At 40.2% G+C, this 26,313-nt stretch overlaps 1 protein-coding gene across 1 annotated transcript; it reads right to left on the bottom strand.

The window, feature by feature from the left end:
• Positions 1-107: 107 nt before the first annotated feature.
• Positions 108-21,788, bottom strand: vps33a (VPS33A core subunit of CORVET and HOPS complexes). Its single transcript, XM_052032393.1, has 13 exons — positions 21,603-21,788; positions 18,939-19,004; positions 17,789-17,916; positions 14,789-14,978; positions 12,668-12,784; positions 11,685-11,859; positions 9,920-10,113; positions 8,269-8,395; positions 7,661-7,728; positions 6,770-6,907; positions 6,071-6,208; positions 4,240-4,408; positions 108-3,634 (listed from the first exon to the last, which is right to left on the bottom strand). The coding sequence occupies exons 1-13, from the start codon at positions 21,762-21,764 to the stop codon at positions 3,441-3,443; spliced, it is 1,866 nt and encodes a 621-aa protein (XP_051888353.1). The 5' UTR covers positions 21,765-21,788; the 3' UTR covers positions 108-3,440.
• Between the last annotated feature and the right edge of the window lie 4,525 nt (positions 21,789-26,313).

The raw sequence follows: 26,313 nt of genomic DNA, 5'->3' as shown, positions 1-26,313 counted from the left end.
CAGGGGAAGAGATAATCAAGGGCTGTGAAGTAACAAGGCTTATAATGACAAATAAGGCAGCAGCAAAGATACTAAATAAGTGCACGACTGTTTAGTAGTGGCACATATCAGTATTGCAGGATTATTTATAATTCAAAGAAATGGTACAAGTTATCCAAGACAAATAAATCAAAAGGACTTGTGTTAATGTTCCATTACGGTACAGAAAAGTAACAGAGATGCAGACTACAGTTATCCAAATTCAAAGAAGAGGTAAGCCATACCACAAAACAATAAATATTACACTTACTGCTGATCATCACCATAAATGACTCACGGCAGTCTGCAATATATTGGTGCTCAACTGATAAGCCAGAAAATTGTAGGAGTCAGTTTTAATTCAGCTGTTGGTAAACTAATTTTGTGGGATAAATGATCTCTTATTAAGCACTTGAAATAATAATCAAAAGACAGTCAATGTATGTTTTATGCAGGTTATGGTCAACCTACCCCTTCATAATTATGGTCTGACTAGCTTGGATCAACTTATGTACAATTCTTTAGAAGAAATAGAGTAGCCTACTTGCTACTGTATTGGACCAGCAAGTCAGGAGGTTAATTATTAAAATCCAACCATGACATTGCAAGATTGTATTCATAAATCTGGTCAATTGAAAGCTGGCACCAGAAACTAATGATGAAAATAGCTGGAGTGCTACCTGTAAATGAAGTCCCACAGCAATGTGATTCCCCTGGGTAATTAAGGATGGCCAATGGCTAAAGACCGGACACCATGTTCAGGAAGGATGTGAAGCCTTGAAATCTGAGATATCCAGAGAAGAGAGAGATCAGGAGTAACAGGCTTATCTTGGAGATTCAAATATTTGACTTGGGTATTAAATTAAGAAAACCATGGTAAAAGCAGCATGGTAATGATTTTAAAAAAATTTAAGTTCTCAGGATCCAGGCAGTAGTTGCTGCCCACCTCCAACTGCCCCGAGCAGCTGCTGTCTGGAACTGCTGCAGGCCTTTTGTCAAAGGAACTCCCAGAGTGTTGTTCACAAGATCACAAGCCATTCAGCCCATTGAGTCTGCTCTGCTACCTCACCATGAGGTGAGCTATTCCCATCTAGCCCCAATTCCCAGCCTTTTCCCCATATCCCTTGATGCCCTGACTAATTAGATACCTATCAATCTCCTCCTTAAACACCTCCAATGATCGGGCCGCCACAGCTGTACGTGGCAACGAACGACCCTAAATGTTCTAAATGGGTACCCTCTAATTCTAAGACTGTGCCCTCTAGTCCTGGACTCACCCACCAAGGGAAACAGCTTAGCCACATCTACTCTGTCCAGTCCTTTCAACATTCTAAATGTTTCTATGAGGTCCCCTCTCATTCTTCTGTACTCCAGTGAGTACAGTCCAAGAGCCAACAAACGTTCATCATAATGTAAGCCCTTTCATTCCTGGAATCATCCTCGTAAATCTTCTCTGAACCCTCTCCAACATCAGCCCATCCTTCCTAAGATAAGGAGCCCAAAACTGCACACAGTATTCCAAATGAGGTCTCACCAGTGCCCCGTAAAGCCTCAACAACACATCCTTACTTTTATACATTATACCTCTTGAAATGAATGCCAACATAGCATTCGCTTTTCTTACCACCGATCCAACCTGGTGGTTAACCTTTAGGTTATCCTGCACAAGGACCCCCCCACCTCCCTTTGCACTTCTGTACTTTGAATTTTCTCCCCATCTAGATAATAATCTGCCTGTTTATTCCTTCTTCCAAAATGTACAACCGCACATTTCCCAACATTGAATCTCATCTGCCATTTCCTTACCCATGATCCTAGACTGTCTAAGTGTCTCTGCAACCTTCCACTTCTTCAATACTCCCTACTCCTCCACTTATCTTGGTGTCATTAACAAACTGAGCCACAAAACCATTTACTCTATAATCTAAATCATCGATATACAGTGTAAAAGGAAGCGGCCCCAACACTGACCCCTACGGAACACCACTAGCCAACCAGAACAGGATCCCTTTATTCCCACCCTTTGCTTTCTGCCTACCAGCCAATGCTCCACCCATTCTACTATCCTACCTGTAATTCCATGAGCTCTCATCTTATTAATCAGCCTCTTGTGCAGCACCTTGTTGAAGGCCTTTTGAAAATCCAAATATGCAACATCCACAGCCTCTCCCTTATCTATCCTACTTGAGATTTCCTCAAAAAACTCCAATAGGTGGGTCAGGCAGGATCTTCCCTTCATGAAACCATGCTGATTTGTTGGGGTAGGACTGCCAAGATTTTGACTAAGTTAGGATGAAGGACCAATGATACATTTCCAAATGAGGATGGTATGCAACCTGGAGGGAAACATGAAGGTAGTGTTCCACTATGCCTACTGCTCTTGTCCTGGTAGGTGGCAGCAGTGTGGGTTTAGGTAATGCTGTCAGAGTAACCCAGACAGTGTATTTTGTTGATGGGAGGTATTGCAACCACTAGTGTAGATGGTGTAGTAATTCTAGCATTAACTTTCACATGATAGAACAAGCCCAGGAACTCTTTCAGATTTAGAAAGAATACAAAGGGGAAATATTGTTGAAATTATGCAAGATTTGGAAAAGCAGTAGTTATGTATTGAGAAATGCTTCAAGAGTTTAACCACAGGACAATAAAGTTTCTAAACTGAAGAAATATAACAGGAGCCAAGATGAAATTTCAATCAGAATAAAATCAATCAAAACTTTAAAGCTTTTTGCATGATATTCACAACACTGTCACAAATGGAATCGATTCAAATGGTATTATCTGCTCCATCTGCATCATATTTCCCCACAGCATTACAAACAGTGCTTCAGTTACTAAGTACTCAGTACAATAACAAAAGAAACCTGTTTCTTGAAATTCTTGAGTTTTGTAATGTAGGGAAGGATAAAATACAAAAGCGAGTAGTTATTGAACTTCTATGGGGTAACTCATGTTGTAAAGGGATTTTGGATACCAATAAAATACAGCACATTGCCAGAGATGAAGAGTTACAGTAATGCAAATCACTGAGGGTGCATGTGCATGTCCTATGCTGTGCCATGCATTATATGTACTAGTGCTTCAAATTTCAGGAAGAAACTCAAATGGATGCAAGTTTAATCTACTAGTAGCATGAATGGTCAACCTATACTGAGATAGGTTAATGCCAACTTCGATACCATTTTCAAAGAGACAGTTCCTCACAGTATATTGCAGTCAACACAAAATTCCACCATCAAACCAGCTCAAGCACTCAAGAGGCAATGTAAGTCACAAGAAATTTGTTTGCTGCATGACAGGCTTTTCTCATTTCAGTCTCCTCAGCTGAAATAATCTCATTTCCAAATGTAACTGGGGTCAACAACCATTTCATCAGGATCAAAAAAAGTTTCTGGATTAAAATTGTCCATGGCCTTGTCCTTTCAGAACAGAGATGCCTCCAATTTGTCCATCATAGATTTAATCCAGGTTGTTCCATTTATCAGTTTTGTGGTGGCAATAATATATTCTGTACCTCCTTCTTCCATCTGGGACAAGAATCTAAGTGCTGCAATTTCAGCATATGTCACACCTCCAAGGAAGAACACCAGAGTGACTCTGTTCTCTCCTTGCTGGCCTACAGAGTGAGAGGGAGAAAGAAAAAAAAGATTTTATGTTTCAAGTTTATTAATAAAATAGCTTCTTGTATACTCCTGCAATTTTAGATCATTTTCTATTTCTCTTACCCAGCACCTCCCATTCAAAAGAATATTTGAAACAGTAAGAGGACAGTTTCAAGGGAAACAAAAAGCACATGGCAGAATGTGTTCAGGTAGTGAATTTCTTCCTTTTAGCATGATTAAAAATGAACACTTTAAGACAATGATGAACACCACTGCAACCAGTTCTTTTAACTTGTTTCTATAACAATATTTGGCACAAGAAGTGAAGTTGAAACACTAGAGAGATGATTCAGCAGTCTTCTAAAACAGCCTTCTGCATGAACACAAATGAATAGCTTTGCTGTAAAAATAAGATTTCTGTACTTCATTTTGTAATTATACATTAGTTGTATTTATTTAAAAAACCTGGCTGTAGTGAGAGAAATTTAACTGTTAAATGGCCTGTTTTTCTTGACCAGTAAATGCTTTGCAGTGATGCTGTAGCTGTAGAACAAACAGCTACATAGCCAAACTTTGTTGATCTAGTTCTACACTGTACAAGCCTCTCTCAATTGCTTACGTTTTTTATGTAATCCAGAAGGCAGTTGTTGTCTTTCTTCAAAATGAGGTCCTGGCAGCATTTTTAATACTTCCTCTATGCTACGCCAGCCAGGCCGAGCCAGCAACTGCGTTAATCGAACACTCAGAGGGGCATAACCACTGTACACGTACGAGATATCATTGGGATTCTGTAATGTAGGAAAAAAAGTGGAATAAATTTTAACCATCATTGTTGAGGCAATCAAAATCATGACATGGCAATCAAAAAAAATCAACTTTGAAAATATACTTGATACTCTACTGGGTGAGAAGTTTCAAATGATGCAACTATTCTGGCAAATTAAAATGACATCAATCAAATCTGAACTCCGGTTTGCTTGATGAGTCAAGCCAACAGTGGGAAGTGGAAGATCCACAAGGATGCACAAGCTTCTCCTGCTGGATTCTATGCACTACCCTTACCTCTATGTGCAGACACCTGCTGACCCTGTCTCTTTCTCTCCCACAGCTCCAGGCCTCGCTCTCCAAAACCTGCCACAGACCTCTAACTATTCTGGCTTCTGCCCTCTTCCTTTCCAGTCCTCAAGAAGGGTCTTGGCCCAAAATGTCAACTGTTCATTTTCCTCCATGGATGCTTCCTGAGCTGCTGAGTTCCTCCAGCATTTTATGTAGACCCACAAGGATGTTCGACTCCATTTAGTTAAAGCTACCTGCATTCCCATTCAAAGCATCCTTTGTTTCTACAGAAATCTACAGAAATTAGGTTTCTGATCTCTGCATACCTCCTTCTGATCTATTGATCACACCCAAATTTAGCACTTCTACAATTGGTTGCCTGGCCTTCAGCTGCCATAGCCCCAAACCATATGGTTGCAAGGGTTAAAAAAAATACACATTACAGTCACTGTGACACATTAACCTACAGACCATCAATTATGGGTCATAAATTCCAGAGCTTAGGAATCTGTTATTTTCCCCCATCCCTTGCACTTCTCCCTCTTCTAGGTCACTCCTTAATACCCACCTCTTCAACTAAACTTTGTCATGTGCTCAAGTCAAATTTTGTTAACAATATCCCATTGTAGAAATGTTTGTGTTAAAGTACTGCATAAATAAATTAATGCTGTTGTTTCTATATCTACCTCAAGTGTGACCAGCAACCAGACTTAGAATTTTGCCACAAGCCATCTATTAACACGTGGCAACTTTATATCAATCACTTCCAGGAAAAAAATACCAACATGGTCTGTTTTCATTTTAAGGAGTCTATTGTTGAACAAGATATCTAGAGCAGAGAGAAAGAGGCATGAGCTAACATTGTTTTCTATTATTCATCTCACTTCTTTCAGTGATCCACTACTGGAAACTTTTGTGGAAAACCTACACCATACATTTCACATCTTAGTGCAAAAGTGTATGTAGATCTCTTCACTAACATTGACACAAAAAGCCACTGAATGCTTCAGCTGGAGTAATAAGTAGGCAGAATAAATTAGACATTTTCTTGAAGAATACAATCCTTTTATTGTTGCAATGACCAAATTCCTGAAGGATTAATTTTGTTGCTGTCAAGACTCTCAGTTGAAGGTGCACCTATTCTCAAAACTTCAATAATTTATTGGGCAATTTTTAAGTGATTGGAAGTAACCATTTGACTTTGATGAGACTTAAAGAGGACTCCTCAAAATCATTTCAGAATGTGATATGCAATTTTTCTCTATTTTCAGTTTTAGATGAGTTAAATTTGAAGTTACTCTTATTCAAAAAATTGCACAAACATGTTAGTATTCATATGTTAAAACCTATTAAAATGATACATCATTCATGATGAATATCTGAAATGAACTTGCCTGTTCATTGATGTCATCCATCCACAGACGCAGAGTTTTTCTTATTGTTGGATAATTATTTCTTGTGCTCGTCTGAGGTTTTAATAAACCAGCCTTTTCTAGATTACTCAGTGTTAAAATGTGTTCATAACCATAAGTCTGAAATATATTAACATTTATATAATGATACATTGTGGCACTGAGAAAATTAAATGTTTTTTGTTTAAATCCAGTCTGGTATAATCCCACCACGCCCACCCCACCCAAAAAAAGCTTAGATCCTAACATTTATCTTTAGTGCCCAAATAACATGTGCAATATGGCAACACTGTGGCTTACTAATCCATTCAGTTCATTCACAAGATTTAAAGGTTTGGATCATGGAAGATTTGTGTCATCCATATAAATGGTATTGCCTGGTGTGTGTATAGTGTAACAGTTAATTTGCATCAAATTTAGCAATTTAAAGATTGTAGTGTACAATTTATGGTCCCATTTATGGCAATTAGTAGTAAACAACTAAACCTACATTTTGGCAATCTGTACTTTCAACTCTGCAATAAATTCACTCAACATCTGAGTCTTAATGCACATGTGCCTTAACAGAAACAAATTCATATTTTTCAATTATTGTCCATGATGTCTTTCTGAACTTAAATTAGACTCTTCCCAAACAAACTACAGACACCTTTCAGAATGAAATATATTAATTTGTCTAACCTGCAATATTTCTCTCTTGTAGTGGTCTAGCACTTTTGGTTTCAGGCCATTGTTGCACACTGACTGCATACAAACAAGTCGCAGAACCTTTGTCAACTTTTCTTTTTGGGCAATAGAGTCTTCAATATAGTTGTTAATCTGTAAGTAGAGGTTGCAATTTCAACTCCAGGTAGCTCCATTTAAAGAAAGTCACAACAATTGGATAGAAATACACACAAAAAAAGAATCCATTTCGTAACTGAAGAGCCTTGCAGGCTACATATTTAACTCTAGTCATAGTCCAAACTATACAGGCCAACTCTTGGCCCATCCTAGTGTACAACTAATAGCATTCAGAATGTCTCTTGTAATAATTAGGTTAAGTATATTGTCATTCATTTAAAATAAATGTACAAGATATTTTATTAAAGATTCTTCATAAATGGAACTGTAAATGCTGGAAATCTGAAATAGAAACAGAAAATGCCACAGACACTCAGCTGAACAGGCAGCATTTGTGGAAAGAGAAACCTAATTTTTTTTTAAAAAACTAAAATTTATACAGCACGGTAGCAGGACCTTCAGGCCCAACCACACCCATGTTAACCTACTAACCCCTATGTCTTTGGAATGTGGGAAGAAACCAGAGCACCCAGAGGAAACCCATGCAATCATGGGGAGAACATACAAACTCCTTACAGACAGCAGTGGGAATTGAACCTGGATCACTGGTGCTGTAATAGCGTTACACTTACTGCTACACTATCATGCTGCCAACTTATGTTTCAGGTTCAAGATGCTGCCCGTCCTAAGTGTTTGACAATTTTCCATTTTTATTAACCAGGTTATACAGTTATTTGCTTAAATGAAATTACAGTATCAAGACTTTTATAAAGGACATGCTGTTATTACCTTGTCCGTGTCAATCCCAGACATAAATTCTTGTTCCACAGTCAGATTGTCAAAAAAGGTCTCAGATGCTAAAAGAAACCAAGCAAAAAGCAGGATGTTTACTTTCATTAAGACCAATTTACAATTTTGTTTACTTGATCAGAATTTAAAAATCATTCATGGGATGTAGTTGTTGCCATTAGGGCAACATTATTGGTTATTGCTGATTGCCCTCGGTATTAAGGAAGCACCTTCCTGAATCACGACAGCCCACGTGGTGCAGATACCCCTCAGGAGTACTTATGGTTTTGATTGAGCATTTTATTTCAGAGTCAACTACCTTGTTGTGGGTGTGGAGTCACATAGGCAAGGTCAACTAGATAGGTTTTTAATAACTACACCCCCCCCACCATTAGTTTCATGATATAATCCACTAACTCCAACACCAAATAAAGACTCCTGGTAGGACTGGAACATGTATCCAGATCAATAGTTCAGGTTTCTGGATTACCAATTCAGCAATATAACTGATGTTGAATTGTACCACTAATCCATGCGATTTTGTTCTGAAACTTGTGCTATCCAAACTAATAATTGGAGAAGTACATCCACTTGTTTAAAAAAAATACCTGTAATGTCTTTGATGAGTTCAGCAATAGATGTATGATTAGCTAGTGAGGTTCTTGCCGCCTGCATGTGTGGAAGTTGAGAGACAAACTGTTTGATTTCACCCACCGTCTTTGCATTATGCCTTCCCTACAAGAAACAGGTTTTTCGTTATGTTATGATAGCAAGTTTTAAATCAGCCACTTCAAATAAATAAAATTTAAATATTCAAGAACTTCTAATTCTCCTGACACTACCATGCCCTTCACAATACGTAATCTACATCCAGGCTTCTCCCAATGTGACAAGCAGCATTAGGGACCTGTTAGGGTATTTCTTGCTTCCTGCAGGCAAGACCTTTATTTTCCTTTTAACAACATGCTCAAGAGTGAAATTCATGTAGTAGGAAAATAGCATCACAGTTCCAGGATGGAACTACATCCCATCAAAAGATCCTGTTCTGGTACTAAAGGTTGTGTCAAACATTACTCGACTTTAGTACTCCTCAAACACTATACAGTTTCCAATGAAAATATATCCTAATTTGACAAATTTCTAGAGTTTACAACCTCCCCTACTTGGACTCTGTCTTTGCCTCTCGTTGTCTTGGTGTAGCAGCCAGCATAATCAAAGACCCCACCCACTCAGGACATTCTCTCTTCTATCAGGTAGAAGATACAGGTGCCTGAGGGCAAGTACCATCAGACTTAAGGACAGCTTCTACCCCACTGTGATAAGACTATTGGACGGTTCCTTGACCTCACGATCTACCTTGTTGTGACCTTGCACGTTATTGCACTGCACTCTGTAGCTGTGACACTTTACTCTGTAGCTGTGACACTTTACTCTGTACTGTTACTGTTTTTACCTGTACTACATCAATGCACTAACTCAATGTAACTGCACTGTATAATGAATTGACCTGTACGATTGGTTTGAAAGACAAGCTTTTCACTGTACCTCGGTACAAGCGACAATAATAAACCAATACCAAATCAGTAGAGTCAAATTTGAAAGACATTTGTCTAAACAACCATTCCTAGTTATACGAGCACCTTTATCAACTTAACATAAAACAATTCAAATTAGACATAATAACTTGACTACACCTGAATAGTCAAGAGTGAAGAATTAGTTTTTTTTTGGAAAAAAGACAAAGTGAAGTCATAGGTTCGTCACTTACTTTAAGTAATACACATGTGGCAGGGTGTTTTCCTGTTAGGATACTGCAGAAACTGGGCAGGTCTGAACACGAGAGGTGTTAATGAAGCTTCAAAATTGTGGAGGTTAAATTTCCAATGTTAAAAATGTAATTTTTCTTTACTTCCTCATACCACTCTCAAGTTATAATGGTACACAATGAAAAATACACAAGTAATACTTAATATATCTCACATTTACTGGCAAATCAGGCAGAAATTGGGGAAAAATACATGCCTTAAGAGTGTGGTTAAATTGTTTCTTCCCATACATATAATAAGACAAATCTCTTGCTTCGCATGTTCAATTCTGAACAAAATTCTTTTTGCAATATAAAATATTCATTAAGTTACTGGAAAATATAGCCCAAGTAGTTTACAGAGCAGGACTAACACACTTTACCTGCTAGATGTATCAGGAATAATTTGCACTTCTGTAGGCACTGCAAATCTCTGGTAGTAAAAGATGCATTACCTCAAATGCAGCAGAGATGATCTTTGCCTTTTTACTAAGGACTGAGCCAACTGCATTGAAATTTTTATCTCTAATTTCTGCATACAATTCTTCTGCAGAATTTAACTGTAGTTTTTTAGGTTCAGTGGGAAGATCTTGGCCACTTTCATTTTGCTTTCTTGGTGTAAATTTCTCAGGAGGTAGTTTTACATATGCTAGAAAATAGGAAAATACAAATTTAAGCCACATCAAAATGGTACAAGTCCCATCAAGTGCATTTCTCCATGATTTTTTGTGCTTTCAATTACTTTGTGAAGTAATAAATGGAAGGAGGGGAAATGAGATGTTCAATAAATTTATCCATGTACATACCATTTACAGCTTTACCAATCTTAATGGAGAATAATATAGAAAAGCACAATATAATTAAACCTAGTACTATTTTTGTGCATTATGAAAATAAAATTTTAAAAAGTAGCATCACATAATAAGCCGATAGAGCCATGACTGAAATGAGCATCTCATACCACTGAGAAGTGGAAATAAAAGACCTATACTTGGACATCAAGGAATGAAAAACTATATTATATTACACTGATCCAGCTGCTTCCACTTTTAATGTTGGATGGAAAATGAAGAAATATTTTATCCATTAATTAAGTGGAAGAGAATTTACAGATAATTGAGTTGCCAGTACCATCTCCTTCTGAGAGCATAGGGCAAACACATTGAATTATTAACTATCATTAAAAACAGATTTCAACTTATCCCCACATTACATAGCAATGTGCACCAAGCATAACAAGTTACTAGAAAATCTCATATTTGAGCATTGCAGCACTTAATAATTGGATTTATTCTTGCACCATTTAGGGCAAGTTGATTTAAATGTAGATATTCAATGGAGTCGGTAATGGAATATGGACAATCTGTAAACAAGATCAATGGGCTTGGCTGTGGGGTGAGAAATCTGAAGACATGTACTTAAGGTGCTTGCAAGATAATTAGACAAGGAAGAATGTTTAGCTCCTTAGATCACCTGAAGTTCCTACTTTTTCTATAAATATTCAGCACTTCCACCTCAAACTATTCTAATTGAAATTATTCTCAGCCAAGCGCAAGGTCAAAAACATTCTCTCTCGGTGAACAAACTGAAGAGGACCAAAAAAAATTCAACAACTGATGCATAGTCTGATGTTCAAGTTACAGTAAACTTCCACAGGCATTAGCCCTAAAGGATGTGCATCAGCAGGTGTTTCATTCACTGGAGGGAGTACAGCAGCTTGGACTAGCCCAAATGTTACTCATGAAAGCTTCCCAACAATTAATCATCATCATGAGGAACAGAACACAGCTCACTTTCCCACCCAATTCAGGGTCATGAAGAGTCATTGTAACACTTTACCATCCTGGATGAGATGAGCTAACTTGGTACAAAGAGAATTGAACCAGGGACATCCCCAATCTGTTAGTACATGTCAGCACTTGCACTATTACAAGGACATTTAGATAGGAGCCAGGAAATGAAGAGCAGGATGTAGACTTTTGGAATTCCAAGAGTAGAACCAAATTGTTTTTATGCTGGGAAAGTTAGCCTAATTGAAAACTGGATGACATAATAGTGATGTGGTTCCAATTGACGAACATTTGTTGATCCGATTGACCTTAGTTTATACTCCAGAAATGTAATGAAACACAGAAGACCTCAAATATTTGGAATATGAATACTTTGCAACAGCATTTAGTTATACACCTGCATTAGCAAGTGTGGGATTTCAGAACTTACTGTTTTGGATTCCGTATATTTCATCAATCAGGCCTTCATATGTCAGTTGTGTTGCTAGGGGTGTTAACAGGTCAACGTTACGATCAAGCAACAAAAGTTTATCAAATACAGGCAAAATCTGGTTCGTACTTCCAGCAAATTCACGTTTCATTCTTAGCATCATATTTGCCACAAGCTGCAGAGACAAGATCAGGATTAAAATTATAAGAGGACAAATTTTTATTTCAGCTCCACTTCTTAACAGGACCACAGTAATCAGACGTGAGCAGATGGGAGAATAGGTAGGAAGCTGAAGTTCAGAAGTACAGCCATATCAGAAGGACAAGAGGGGGGAGGGGCAGATCTCAGGATGATACACTGACCACAGCATAACATCAGATGGCACTGCTTCTACTATTGGAGATTGCCTACTATTGAAGGGCATTTTAAAAAAAAGTTGGGAAGCATTCTAGAAAGTGAAATGAACAAGACAAATCTTTGCAGTGAAGTCTGACTATATTCAAGACAATTCAATACATTTTTTGGATATTAAAGCAATCAAGGAAAGTGGTGCTGAGGTAAATGATCAGCCACAATTGTACTGGATGGCAACCAGGCATGGAGGGGCTGAAAGGTCTATTCCCAATTCTATTTCTAAACCTGCTGCTTATCTACTGATGATGGAGCTCAATGCAAACAGAATTCTCCCTCAGTACTTTCCATAACAAGCAAGGATCAGATCATCCTTGCACAATGCGCAAGAAAAAAAAAGTTCTTAAAAAAAACAACCATGCTATTTTACAAGCTCGTAATAGAAGAAACAAAATGCTGCCCTCCTATGGAAAAGCTGGTGATTTCAGTGGTTCCATTTTGTATGCTTGAATTAAACTGTACTTTAAGTACATTTAGTGTTCCTATTTTGTTCTTAAACAGCATCAGCTTCAAATCTTATTCATATTAGAGACACAGAACTCACAAACAAGGTGCTAAAAGTACAAACGTACCCGTGCACATTCACCTTTCCCAAATATTTGTGGGATGGTTCCGTATAAAGCTTGAAGAGTCATCAATCCTTTGGCAACGTGGAACAACACTGTCTGGTCATTCTCAAGGTAGCATTCCTATTTGCAAACATGCAAGATGCATTAACCATTTGTGAAGGCTAAAAGAAAAAAACTCCAAGCTAGTTGACCTCCTGAGAAAAAGTTCAAAACTTATTTCAACTTAGAAAGGCAACGACAGTTCCCACTTGCAATCTAATATGCATTATATGCACTGCAACTTGTTTAAAGAAGTGATATATACACGACACAGGTCCAAGACAATATGATGTAACATGCAAGTACAAATGACCCATCTACAGCCTTTGACATAGTTGAACAAACTATCCTCCTCAAACACCTCTATCATTCTGTTGGAGAGAAACACACTCACCCAAATCCATTTTCAGCTATTCAGTTGTAGCCAGAAATTTACCAGCAGAGGCTTCCTTCCTCACCCCCACAGAGCTACACCTAGTCTTCACAGGATTAATCCCATTTTGGCAGGCTACTGTTTATTGATTACAGTTCAGCATTCAACACCATCATCCCCTCAGTATTACTTGCCAAGCTTCAAATCCTGGGCCTCTGTACCTCCCTCTGTAACTGGATCCTTATTGGGACACCACAGTCAGTGTGGGTCAGTAATAACATCTCCTCCTTCCTAACAATCAACACAGGCACACCAAAGATGCATCTTAGCCCATTGCTCTACTCTCTCTACACTCATGACTGTGTGGCTAAGCACAGCTCAAATGCCATCTATAAATTTGCAGATGACATCACTGTTATTGGTAAAATTTCAGATGGCGATAAGGAGGCGTACAGGAGTGAGATAGGCATTTGAGATTTGGTATATCACCAAAGAGTCTTGCAAATTTCTATAGATCTACAGTAGAGAGCGTAGCTCTATAGACTGGTTGCATCACTGCCTGGTGCAGAGGCTCCACTGCACAGGATTGGAGGAGGCTGCAGAGGGTTGTAGATTCCGCCAGCTCCATCATCAGCACAACTCTCCCCACCACGAGGACATCTTCAAGAGGCAGTGCCTCAAGAAGGCAGCATCCATCACCAAGGATCCTCACCATCTGGGACATGCCCTCTTCACATTACTACCATCAGGGAGGGAGGTAAAGCAGCCTAAGGACCCACACTCAACGATTTAGGAACAGCTTCTTCCCCTCCGCCATCAGATTTCTGAACAGTCCATGAACACTACCTCATTATTCCTTTGTATTTTCACGATTTATTTTTGTAGTTTTTATGTCTTTGCACTGTACTGCTGCCACAAAACAAATTTCACATCATACAAGTTAGTGATAATAAACCTGATTCTAATAGAAAAGACCAAAACCATCATCTGCAGTTGCTGCCACAAATTCTGCTTATAAAACATAACCACAGAAGTTTGTGCATATGAATAATTACACTGAGTTTAACTCTTCTACAATTACAATCCCCACACTCTCCAAGCTTCCTTCCCCTCTGAAAGTGTTAAGTCACAATGGCAACAGATCTACAGACATCAGGATTCCTCCAATATCTCACTTGCAGCTATTTTTCATGCAAAGATGTCGAGTTTCAGCAAGCTCTTCAACCAATTGTATCACTGTTCTACTTCCCATGCTCAAAGAAAATTCACATTCAAATATGCTCTACTGGCTGCAATAAATACAACCCGTTCCTTCAGGAGCACTAGAAAGTAGATCAAAGTAACACAGTGAAATGTCAGGAAAAGGCAAAAAAACTATACAAATCAGAAGTCTTTGGAAAGAACATGGTACCTTTCAAAGAACTTTAATGTTTAGCTGCCACAAGAACCCAAAGTAAACTCAAGGTGAAAAGGAATTGTCAGTGCTTCAAGTGACAAACCATATTCATAATTTACACAGTTGATATTACCTGTTCACTTTTACACTTGCATAACTTCAAGTGTCAAACTTCATAGTGATGAAGATCTCAACTAAAAAAAGCAGGCCATGACAATATGATCATAACTAATACAGCTGAGACCTTTTAAGGAGATAATCCAGAACACTTAAAATGCAGAAGTTGTTTTTATTTGGAATGGAAATATACAGTTACCCTAAATGCGCTTTCAGCTTCCATGGACATCAGATCACTATCAAACGGAATTAAATCCAGGCTATATTCCTCTATGTGGGTGATGTTGACCAGTTGCCCTTGTTCCTTAAGTCGCTGTTCACAAAGAAGACTCCGGCATGGCAGAAACAGGATGTGGAAATCTCTGTGAGGACCAGGATGTTTGTCTTCACTTTTTAAAAAAAAATGAAATAGTGTAAACTCATAACAGGTGGGAAAGACTGTATATACATTGCTAGGTCTAGATACAAATGCACAAAATACCCTGCTGCTTGGAAATTTTGTTACTACATGTGGAGAGATGTAGAAAGAAAAACAGCAAATGGAAACCATCCTTCTTCCTGCAGTTACTGGTAACCACCCTCAAAACCTGACCCCATCCATAACAATGGATTAACCACCGTATCAGCTATGTAAATTACAGCATGGGATTCTATCACCCCACCCACAAATACTTGGAATAAATTCATGAGATCCAAGGTGTAACACTTGAATATTTACAAGTTTATCCTGATGAAGGAGAAAAAACAAATTTAAAAATCAGAACCTGGAAACATAAAAAGAAACAAAGGCCAAGCACTAAACTTTTTATGTTAATATTCTATTCCCTCAGGCACTGCACAGTTCCTTGACTACGGCCGTAGCCAAGATGGATGCTCCCAGGCTTTTGGTCACATAACGAAAAATGCCTCAACTGCAATACAGATTTATTTGAGATACTGGACCAGATCTTGGGTGTCACATCCCTCCTGCAGTGTAGCCACCACAACTACATACACACTGTGGCTTAACTGGCATCTTAGAGCAGTTCCCACAGTTCGATGAGGTGCCTAAAGAGTTGGGGACATACTAAACTGTTCTACCTTGATGTACAGAGGGATCTTTGGGTCCATCAACTCCCTGAAAGTGGCAACACAAATGGATAGGGTGGTAGAGAAGGTGTGCTTGCCTTCATTGGTCAGGGCATGGAGTACAGGAGTCAGGAAATCAAGTTGCACCTGTGTAAAACTTTGGTTAGGCCACATTTGGAGTATTGTGTGCAGTTCTGGTTGCTCTATTACCAGAAGGATGTGGAGGCCTTGGAGAGGGTGCAGAAGGAGTTCACCAGAATGCTGCCTGGATTACAGAATATTACCTATACAGAGAGCTTGGATAAACTTGGGCTGTTTACTCTGGAATATCAGAGGCTGAGGGGAGACATGATAGAAGTTTATAAAATTCTGAGAGGCATAAATAAAGTAGACAGAGTCTTTTCCCAGGGTAGAAACATCAAATACTACAGGCCATGCATTTAAGGTGAGCGGGGGAAGGTTTAAAGGAGATGTGCAGGAGTGGTGAGTGCCTGGAACGCACTGCCAGAGGTGGTAATGGAAGCAGGCACGATAGTAACATTTAAGAGGGATTTAAACAGACATACGAACAGGCAGGGAATGGAGGGATACAGACCACGTGCAGGGAGAAGGGATGAATTTAATTTGGCATTGTGGGCTGAAGGGCCTGCTCCTGCGTTTTACTGTTCCATGTTTAAGGTTCCACTGGCAGTCACCATCATACATGCAGGCATTTACAGGATTTAAATTATTGAAAAACAGGCAAAAAACATGTCCGCCTTGTAAGCCTCCTGCACATGGAGCCGCACGATCCCTCTCCTCAAACCAGCAGGGTTACTTGATACTGAACTCTAATGGAATTTCTTGATCTGTCAGTGGATGGTCTCCCCCTCACCTATGATCCTGACAGAGTTGATCTGTGTTGACATACTGGGCCTGTTAGAATTATTCCAAGTTTTAAATACTTGCTTTGAATCTTAGTGCTTTACACAGCTTCAAACAACTTTCCCAAGACAGCAAAGAGGGATAGCCACAGGGATTTACTTCCATACAAGTATCATTTTTCATTTCTAATCACTTGTACTCCCTATGCTTCAGAGTGGGAAAGCAGCTTTGATGAGAACTGGAGCTTTCCTGATGTCTGCCTCTGTGACCCAGCTTGAGGCTAATGACAAGCTGTGACTGACAGCATTGCTTCGACATTCATAGAAGAGAGATGTTCCAACCACCTTTAAAAGGGAGACGAAGATGAAGATCAACTGCAGTTAATGCTCTGATGTCCATAGGGAGAGGGAGAGCACACAGTGCAGGCAATAAGTGCAATCTCACTAGGAAGTGGGCATCCTTTCACAATTGAACGCACAGACTCCAAACGGCTGTCACATGCAAGCATTCAAATGTCGCACCTTGGAGCTCATGAACTTATTCCAAGTATACAGGGGCACAGTGAAATCCCTTGCTCTGATTATGGTCAGTGAGGCCCTTCACTAATCAGCTAGAAGCTGGCTTCCCCTCAGGAAATTGTGCCTGGAACATACTAAGAAGTGGCTTGCAAATGAGAAGCTCAGGTCAGTAGAAGAGTTGCCTCAATTTTTTTTTCCCAGCCAAGGTGGAAAACACGTCATAACAGCAATCATATTTTTGGTTGTACAGTAAATTAGAACAAATGCAGAAGGATTGTATCAATTTTAAAATTAAAACATTATTTTTGTGTACTTATTACAGTACAGAAGGAACCCATTGGCTCATCAGGTCCGTGCCAAGTCCTAGCAGAGCAATTGTACAAGTCCTATTCCTTCTTGTTTTATTTCCCTAGTAACCTTTCATCTTGTGCATTCTCACATGGCCATCAACTCCCACTTTTGATTCTTCTGATACTTATCTACATGATAGTGTAAATTCCAGTGGTCAATTAACTTGAGCATATCTTTGGAATGTGGGAGGAAACCAGAGCACCCAGCAGAAGCCCCACACAAGACAGAAGGAATGTGCAAACTCCACATACAAAACACCCATGATCAGGATCAAACCCAGGTCCCTGGAGCAGACTCCTGCACCTCAGAGCCACCATATAAAGTGATATGGGAAAAAAAAACAATTTAAGAGATTTAATAAAAAGTGGTCAATATTCATTAAAATTAAATGCACCTACCACCGAATATTATCAGCAATGATATCCATTAGTTCCAGTTTAGGCCTCACAAAGAAAATGATGTTTTTCACATCAGCTTTAGGCAAACGTCCTTCCTTCAAAGTAAACATCTTATCTACTTCATGCTCCTGTAGGATTGCAAGATGATATTACTGTATGAAAGCATCATGACCCAAAGAAAAACTATTAAATACCATTGATAACCAGACACCCGCAAAAACCTTTTGAAGTTATTTGAAAACAGTTTGACATTGAATATCACTTTAAACGCATCACTGTAATTACATCAATATTTACCAACACTTGACAATATAGTAAACTATACTAAAGAACAGCACATTAAATAATCACCAAATTTTTTTTTGTGGAGTGTTTTCCATCAACAGTCCACCAAACTACCCGCAGCTTTGCTTGAATGCACAAACCTGGAACTTATTGTCACTGATGTGCTTCAAGCCTGCTGAACATAGAGTTCAACAAGGGAACAAGAACTTGGGCTAATTTACAGGAATAACCACATCTGAAGATCCTGCACTGCTCTGGGAAGGCACAAGGAGTGCTTCCTTCTTAAATTTAATGGAAAGGATTGACAGGAAGATAGTCAAGTAATGTGTACTTAAGAAGATTTAAAGCTTTTAAAAGTCTATATTAGTTGCAGGCAAATCAGAGGGTCTATCTTAGCCTGATTTTATGGATTGTCTAGGTTTTGCTGCCTTTTTTTTTTAAGAAATGCATTGACCTGACACAATGACACACAAAGCCTCGCTATAGATGAATTTCCAGCATTTTCTTTAAATTCATGCTGGGAAGGAACTAGACTGAGGTATTTTTTTAAACCGAAAAAAAAGTAACAAATTTGCTGCCGAATAATAATAATAAAAAAAAGAGCCTGCTGATAATATTTTACAGATTTTCAAACTCTGCTTTAATATTGAGTTTAGGGAATTCCAAGTCATCTGAGAATACCTCTTGTATAAACAATGGTATTTTTTGATTAATGGAGTAGAAGTAGCAGAGTTTAACATTTCTTTAACCATCTCATAACTAAATTTCAGTAACGTCAATATCAGGAGCAGAGAGACTAATATTTCCTACGATAAAACAACAGTGATGGCTTCAGAGTGTCAAGGCTTAGGATATAGTTATTTACCTTTAGTAGTGAATACTGTGCAATTAATCCAAATGGTCCAGTAAGATACTCATCCCAAACTATTGCCTGTGCAACAAAAACAGATATTTATTCTTGTGTCATAATTCACAATGACATCTTTTCAGTCTTGGGTCTGTACTCGCAGCAGAAAAACTCCCAACAAGTCAGCCAATAACAACTGACAAAGCACAAACTATTACTCTTTTTAAGCTCTAAGCACAAAACCTCAAAATGCATTTAAAAAAATTATGAAAATGTGGATGACATTAGCATGGTCAGCATTTACCAACCATCCATAGAGTGACTCCTTAAAAACTTCTTCAAAGATTAATGACATTGGTGTGAACAGACCTGGATAGATTTCAAATCAGTACATTTCCTTCCCCAAATGGTTTAATATCAGACAGAGCTGAAGAATATTTTTTTTTAAACAAAAGTGCACTTTTGTAAAACAAAAAAAACACATTCATTTTTTTTTGCACCTTTCCAGTTGTCAATAAAGTCAAACACTGACCTTCAATATTATTTAATGCTCGTGTAAAGAATTAACTATTATCATTGTTTCTTTTAAATGTAGCTGAACATAGATAAAAGCATAAATGGAATATTGATACCCTGGATTCATGCAACCATGAATGAATAATTAACATTAGATAAGTTCTAGCAAAATAAATCCTAACAAGCATTGTCCAAACTAACTCAATATAAAAGGGGAAGGCATTTCATATATACATTGCATTTATAACACAATAAAAGATCCCAAAGTGCTTGGATCCCAAGAATATGGTCATGTTATTGCTTAGTTCTTCCTTTCTTTTGGCACTTCCCTATGCAAGCACAGTAATGCAACCTTTGGCCTTCCAACTCTTCCCTTTCTCACATCCAGGACCATAAACAGCTCCATCATGTGAGAATAAATACCTGCAATTTGGACTCAACACTCAGAAAACCAAACTTAGATTGGTTAACTACTTAGTGAACACCTCAATGAATGTTACTCTGGATTTCTGGATGCTTCTTGCTCTGTGTTCTCTATCTAATTCATTCTGACCTCACACACTATTACAATGAATTTCAAGTGAAGCCTTCATTAATCATTTACAAATTTTCACTTGAAAAATTCTCAATTTTTCCCCATATCAGGAGCTAGTAATAAATTTTACTGTTCAAAAGCAAAATATTGCTGGAAATACAGCTGTGAAAACTGTCAACATTAAAATCTAACACACACTTCATAATTCTGCCAAACAAATACAGCTTCTCCAAAACAACCTTTCTCTGAAACATTAATGGACTTCTCCACAGATGCCTTTGATCTGCTGAGTATTTCCAGCAGTTTCAGTTTTATTTTCCACTTATCTTGAACTATCATCCCTTCAACATTTAAAATCAATCCTGCCTTCAACTTTATAAAAAGGATTATCTTTTGCTCTCCCCTCTATTCTTACAACTCAATTTAAAACAAAGTGCAACAATGAAGAGATCCAAAACATTAACTGTTTGTCAACGTTTGATAATTCTAACTTTGGTATGTCTTTTGGAGAAAAGGGAGAAATCTCCTCATTGCAAGGTCAAAATAAGCAGTTATTTTCCCAAATTACATACTGGGCAGAAACCTACAAAAGGCGAGGACTAACTAAACTACACAGTGACTAAAACATCACATAAATCAAACACAGTTCTTATTCTTTGCAGGGATGGAGGGGTGTCAGTTTGTTTCTTACTTGGATATCTCCAAAACATAATCAGTGTTAAATGCATGATACAAATGTATTCATCAGACAATTTATGCATGTCGTAAATACTATTTTAACATTAATTGGGGGGGGGGGGGGGGAAGAAACTAACTTTGATTACATTTCCTATTTCTGAAGTCTGTGCCCCACCCATCAGCATAACCCACCTGTCCCAGCCTAAGCACCCTCCAGCCCCACAGTGCAGGTGCCCCTCCAAAGCCCCAGCCCCCTCACCCCCAGTGCAGGTGCCCCAGCCCCCTCACCCCCAGTGCAGGTCCCCCCCCCACCCCACCAAGCCCCAGTCCCCTCACCCCCCAGTGCAGGAGCCCCCCCCCCCCCCGAGCCCCAGTCCGCTCACCCCCGAGTGCAGGTGAACGAGCCCCAGTCCCCTCACCCCCCCTGGTGCTCCCACCTCCCCGAGCCCCAGTCCCCTCACCCCCCGGTGCAGATGCACCCCCCCACCAAGCCCCAGTCCCCTCACCCCCCGGTGCAGGTGCCGCCCCCACCCCACCCCCCTCACCCCCTGGTGCAGGCACCCCCCCCCCCCCGAGCCCCAGTCCCCTCACCCCCCGGTGGAGGCACCCCCCAAGCCCCAGTCCCCCCACCCCCCTGGTGCAGGTGCCCCCCCCACCCCAAGCCCCAGCCCCCTCACCCCCCGGTGCAGGTGCCCCCCCCGAGCCCCAGTACCCTCACCTCCCCCCCATGGCAGGTGCCCCCCCCGATCCCCAGTACCCTCACCCCCCCATGGCAAGTGCCCCCCCGAGCCCCAGTCCCCTCACCCCCCGGTGCAGATACCTCCCCCAAGCCCCAGTCTCACCCCCCCCCCCCAGCTACATTCATACTGACTGCTCCCTTCCTCTCCTCGCTCTTCCGCCCCACGGGAGATCGGGCAATGTCCGGCCCCACCACTCCAGGCAAAGGAACGGACCTTGCTGCCTTCGCATTTATCCAGGAATTCGCGCAGCTCTTTGCGGGCCGCCTCTCGCAGGTTGTTAAGGACCACCCTGCCGTAGCTCAGGTGGGTCGCCATCTTCAGCGCGGTCACATGACGCAGAGGGCGCCAGCCCACGTGACACTGCCGGCTGGCCATTGGAGTCGCCCGAGAGCTACCTCGTCTTCTGTGGAGGAGGAACGTGGCTCCCTTTATAATGGGAAGCGATTGGTGCACCTCGTCAACGATTGCTGAGAGCTGCTGTTCTTGCATACTGAAGACATTGTTAGAGAGTATGGTTCCACTGCTTTCCGAGCAACATCATCAATGTAAGCACAGCAAAATGTGTAAGCACAGAAAAGTTTTAACAAAATGAAGTAAACCAAGGCAAGCTTCGAACTAAATTGTTGGAATGCCTTCAGAAGACGTGTTAAATAGATTGGCATGTTCATAAGTTGGGCAAGAGTTAGCAAGGAACTACCTTTTACTTGCCAGCTCTTGCCCTGTTCACTGCACAGCTCTGTAGCTGTGACACTTTACTGTTATTGTTTTTACCTGTATTACATCAATGCACTCTGTATTACCTCAGTGCACTCTGTACTAACCCAATGTAACTGCACTGTGTAATGAATTGATCTGTACGATCGGTATGCAAGACAAGTTTTTCACTGTACCTCGGTACAGGTCACAATAATAAACCAATACCAATACCCATCCCTTCCCCTCATCTCTTAATACTGGCTATCTCCCCTCTACTCTTTCAGTCCAGTTGAAGGGTCCCAACTTGAAATGTCAACTGTCCATTTCTCTCCACACATGCTGCCTGACCTGCTGAGTTCCATAATGTGTCTGTTGTTGCCCATTATATTCAGTGAGGAAGTCTTTGAATTTATCAACATACCTTCAACCAATGTGTTAAGGTGGAACTCTGAAGTGCCAACCTTGAAAACTGTCTTCCAATTTGGCTTGAGTTGTCTCAGCCACTCCTTCCCGATTAAAGTTGACCTGTATCTATAGCTTGCTGTAATGATGGGGAGCTGCACTTGCTTTCTACTTGTGGTACTGTGCACTCCATTTGTCAGAATATCTGCAAAACCTCACCAGAGGAGGGTTTCAGTGCTTTCTGTCAGCAGTACCTGGCTGACTTTGCCTCATCATCCTGACTCATTATCAAACAGAATGCAGCGGTGTCAATTCCCACGTCGATGTTCCGGTTGTCAATTGACACCTTTATTTGAAAGCCTGCTTGTTGCTGCTATTGTTTATAGCATAGACATTGTACAATGTTAGTTCCTCATTGTCAGAACAAACTTCCAAACTCTAAAGATCTTCTTTTGTTGTCATTTCAAATTGCCACCAAAGTTGCTTTTGTTGCTCATTTTGGGCTTGCCCATAGGAAGATGGCTGAGGTTATCAGAGGGCAATCATCCCATCTGCAGGAGTTCCTCAGGGCTGTGTTCTAGGCTTTATCATCTTCAGCTGCTTCATCAATGATATTCCTTTCATCATAAAGTCAGAATTGGGGCTGAATTGCACAACGTTTAATTACATTCACAACTCCCAGGAAATAAAGCAGCCCGTGAATGCATACTGCAAGACTTTAGACAACATTGCGCAAGGGCTGATTAAGTGATAAGCAATATTTGTACCACAAAAGCGCTAAGCAATGATTCTCTCCAACTGGAGAGAGTGTAATCACCTTTCTTTGAAATTCAATGGCAATACTATCAGCAGGTTCCTGACCTTCAACATTAACCAGAAAGTCAGTTGAACTAGCCACATAAATATTGTGGCCACAAGACCAGACCAGAGGTTGGATATTCTGTGGTGAGTACCCACTTGGCACCCCAAAGCCTTTCCTTCATCCAGAAGGCACAATTCAGGAGTACGATGGAACATCATCCACTTGCCTGGAGAAGTGCTGCTCCTTCTTCACAGGCAGTCAAGCCTCCACTCCTGTGCATTCTGAGGTGGTTGATTAACTCAATGTGGGACATGCAGATTCTGCCATTGATGGGGCAAGTGGAGTTTGATGGGTTGGTTGCATGAGTAGTTTGAGAAGTGGTGCATTCTCTCCACTGTTTACACTGGGCTCCTGTGTATTCTACTACGGACGTGAGATTCTCAATACCATCCCGAAGGCTTCTTCATTTTGAATGGCATGGCCCATGGTTTCCCACAGGTTAAAGGGGAAATTACAATTTTTCAGGGAGGTTTTGAGAGCTTCCTTGAATTGTTTCCTCTATCTTCCTATGAATAGAGTATCTGTTTGGAAGTCTGGTATCAGGTATGCTTCAGTACTGGCATTGTTGGCCTGGGAGTAGAAGCTGACATTGGGCCCCTTATCCGGTTTGAGGATTTTACAGAAACATTATTGGTTATACATCTCAAGTGCTTTAAGGTCCCTACATAGGTAGTCCATGTCTCAGAAGTGTACAAGAAGACAGAGAACATTGCAGCTTGGTAGACTATAAGCTTTGTGTCAGGTTTAACACCCTTATTTTTGAATATGCTTTTCCTTAGATGTCCACTAAAGTTGATGGTGAATTTCATCATTACTGCCTGCCTTCATTGGGCAGTGGCTCCTGAGAAGAAATAGTCTTATCATGAAATGCTACATTCAGAGGGTAATATTCTACAGTGGGTGATTAATTTGGGATCTTCATTTTGTGCATGTTAAGTGTAAGGTCCATTCTCTCAAGTGCTTCAGTAAAGGAGTCAATGATGAAGCATGGCCTCCAAACTTGCATATGCAAATGGTATCTGCATGCTGCAGCTCAGTGACTGAGATTGGGTTGACTTTGGTTCTGGTTTCGTGCAAGATAGATTGAACAGTTTCCCATTCATCTTGTAGATTAGTTCCACTCTGTTGGGAAGCCTGGTGGAAGTGAGGTGCAAACATTGAAGGGAGGAAGATTGACAAAAGCGTTTGGACAATATTTCCAGCCTTGCTTGAAACTAGTCTGCATTGAGAATGTGTCTGTTTAAGATCATGGCTTGTATACTGTTACATAGCAGATGAAAGATGATGGTGAATCACAGTGGGCAGCTATGTTTGAGACGGATGCTTGATAGTCCCTCTCGACTGATGGAATAAAAGGCTTTTGAGAGGTTAAAGGCAGCCATGTATAGTGGTTGATCTTGTTCCCTGTAATTCTCTTGGAGTTGGTGCTGTGAAGAATATGTTCATTATACCTTTGCAATGGCTCTTTGGCCATTGGGAGGAGGCAGCTGGGGGAAGCCCAGTGATATTGCTCCCTTTGGCAGAGAGCATGGAGATCCTCCATAGCTACTACAATCAGATTGGTCTCCCCTGTTGAAGATGGCTACAGTTATAGCATGATGAGGTCCCTGGCACTGTCCTTTTTCCCCATAAGTAGAAGTGTTGACTGACATTCCTCTCCACCAAGCTTTAGAACTTCAACAGGGGTGCATTAGCTTCCAAGGTTTTGTTGCTTTTCAGTTGGTATATGACCTTTTTAACCTTGCCAGTCTGGATTGGCCACAAGGTTAGATTGGATAGTTTGGTATGGAATGCAGTCAAGGGCTCATGTCAAGAACATGGTTACAGTTAAGGAGTTCTTTGAAATGCTCCTGAGGGTGCTGTCTCTCTGTCCTTGATAAGTTCTCCTCCACTCTTGACACTCGGTGAGATGGGCCCATGGGTGTTTAGACTACAGCTGTGCTGAATAATCTGCACAATCCATGGTTATCCGTTGCTGGACTTGCTGCATATTTGCCATCCATAATGCAAATTCAACATTAAAAAAGCTCAACACCTTTCAGGACAAAGCAATCTTCTTGATTGGCATCCCAATCATCACTGTTGCATCATGCTACAGAGTGTACCATCGACCTGCATTGCAGTTACTCATACAGGCTACTCCAACAAAAGCCACAAACTTCATGATCATCAAAAAGGTCAAAGGCAGCTGTTTCATAGGAACCCTGATGCAGGTTCCCCTTCAGGGTGCGCACCACCCTGACTTGGTGAAAAATCTCCATCCTCTTATTGTGGCTAGATTTAAATCTTGGAATTCCTTACTCAACAGTACTGTGGAACTGCAGGAGTTCAAGATGGCTCACCACCACCTTCAAAGGGGAATTAGGGATCAGTAATTAATGCTGTTCTCAGTGATATCCACATCCTGAAAAATGAATGTATTAGAATCGTAACAGTTAATGCCATTAATTTCTGATCAACCATTTGATCAACCTACCAAACCTATTTTATAGATTAGAACAATTTAAATCACTTGTCAGATTGACAGCTGTGAGATGAGCAAAGGCTTTGGCTCAAAGTTAATTTGACATTTTTGGATCTCATTTGCCTCAACCATTCAGTGTTGTAGCAAGAAAATCTCAAAAGGGGTTTGTTTCTTTTAAAAAAAGTTATACCAGCAAAAAGAAGCTTTATTGCTAATCTTATTAAACACAGTTACTACTGCATAATATCCAAATTACATTCAGTCAAAGGCTGGCATGTATTCCTACGAATGCAAGATCAATTAGCAACATAAATTTGATAAAAAATCCTGTATCCAAACTACTCCTATAGTTCAGGTAATTGTCAGAACTTACTTGTGAATCAGAATTCAAGACCTCGAGTTGCATCACAGCACCAGTAGTAGGGGAATTCAAATCAGCTTTATACAGATATTTGGTTCCATACATGGACTGCTGTTTCAGGGATTACAAGAGGATACAA

The sequence above is a fragment of the Pristis pectinata genome, chromosome 17 (genome assembly GCF_009764475.1).
Source record: "Pristis pectinata isolate sPriPec2 chromosome 17, sPriPec2.1.pri, whole genome shotgun sequence".
In the NCBI taxonomy this organism is placed as follows: domain Eukaryota; kingdom Metazoa; phylum Chordata; class Chondrichthyes; order Rhinopristiformes; family Pristidae; genus Pristis; species Pristis pectinata.
This window is presented reverse-complemented; position numbering and strand designations above follow the sequence as displayed.

What these genes read in the sequence shown, in the direction of transcription:
- vps33a (XM_052032393.1), bottom strand. Translation starts at nt 21,764, where the DNA reads ATGGCCAGCCGGCAGTGTCACGTGGGCTGGCGCCCTCTGCGTCATGTG. An exon ending in GGAAAGGTGAATGTGCACGG is followed by an intron (nt 11,860 to 12,667) that starts GTACGTTTGTAC and finishes TTGTCTCTGCAG; the next exon opens with CTTGTGGCAAATATGATGCT. An exon ending in ACTCATCAAAGACATTACAG is followed by an intron (nt 7,729 to 8,268) that starts GTATTTTTTTTA and finishes GGTTTCTTTTAG; the next exon opens with CATCTGAGACCTTTTTTGAC.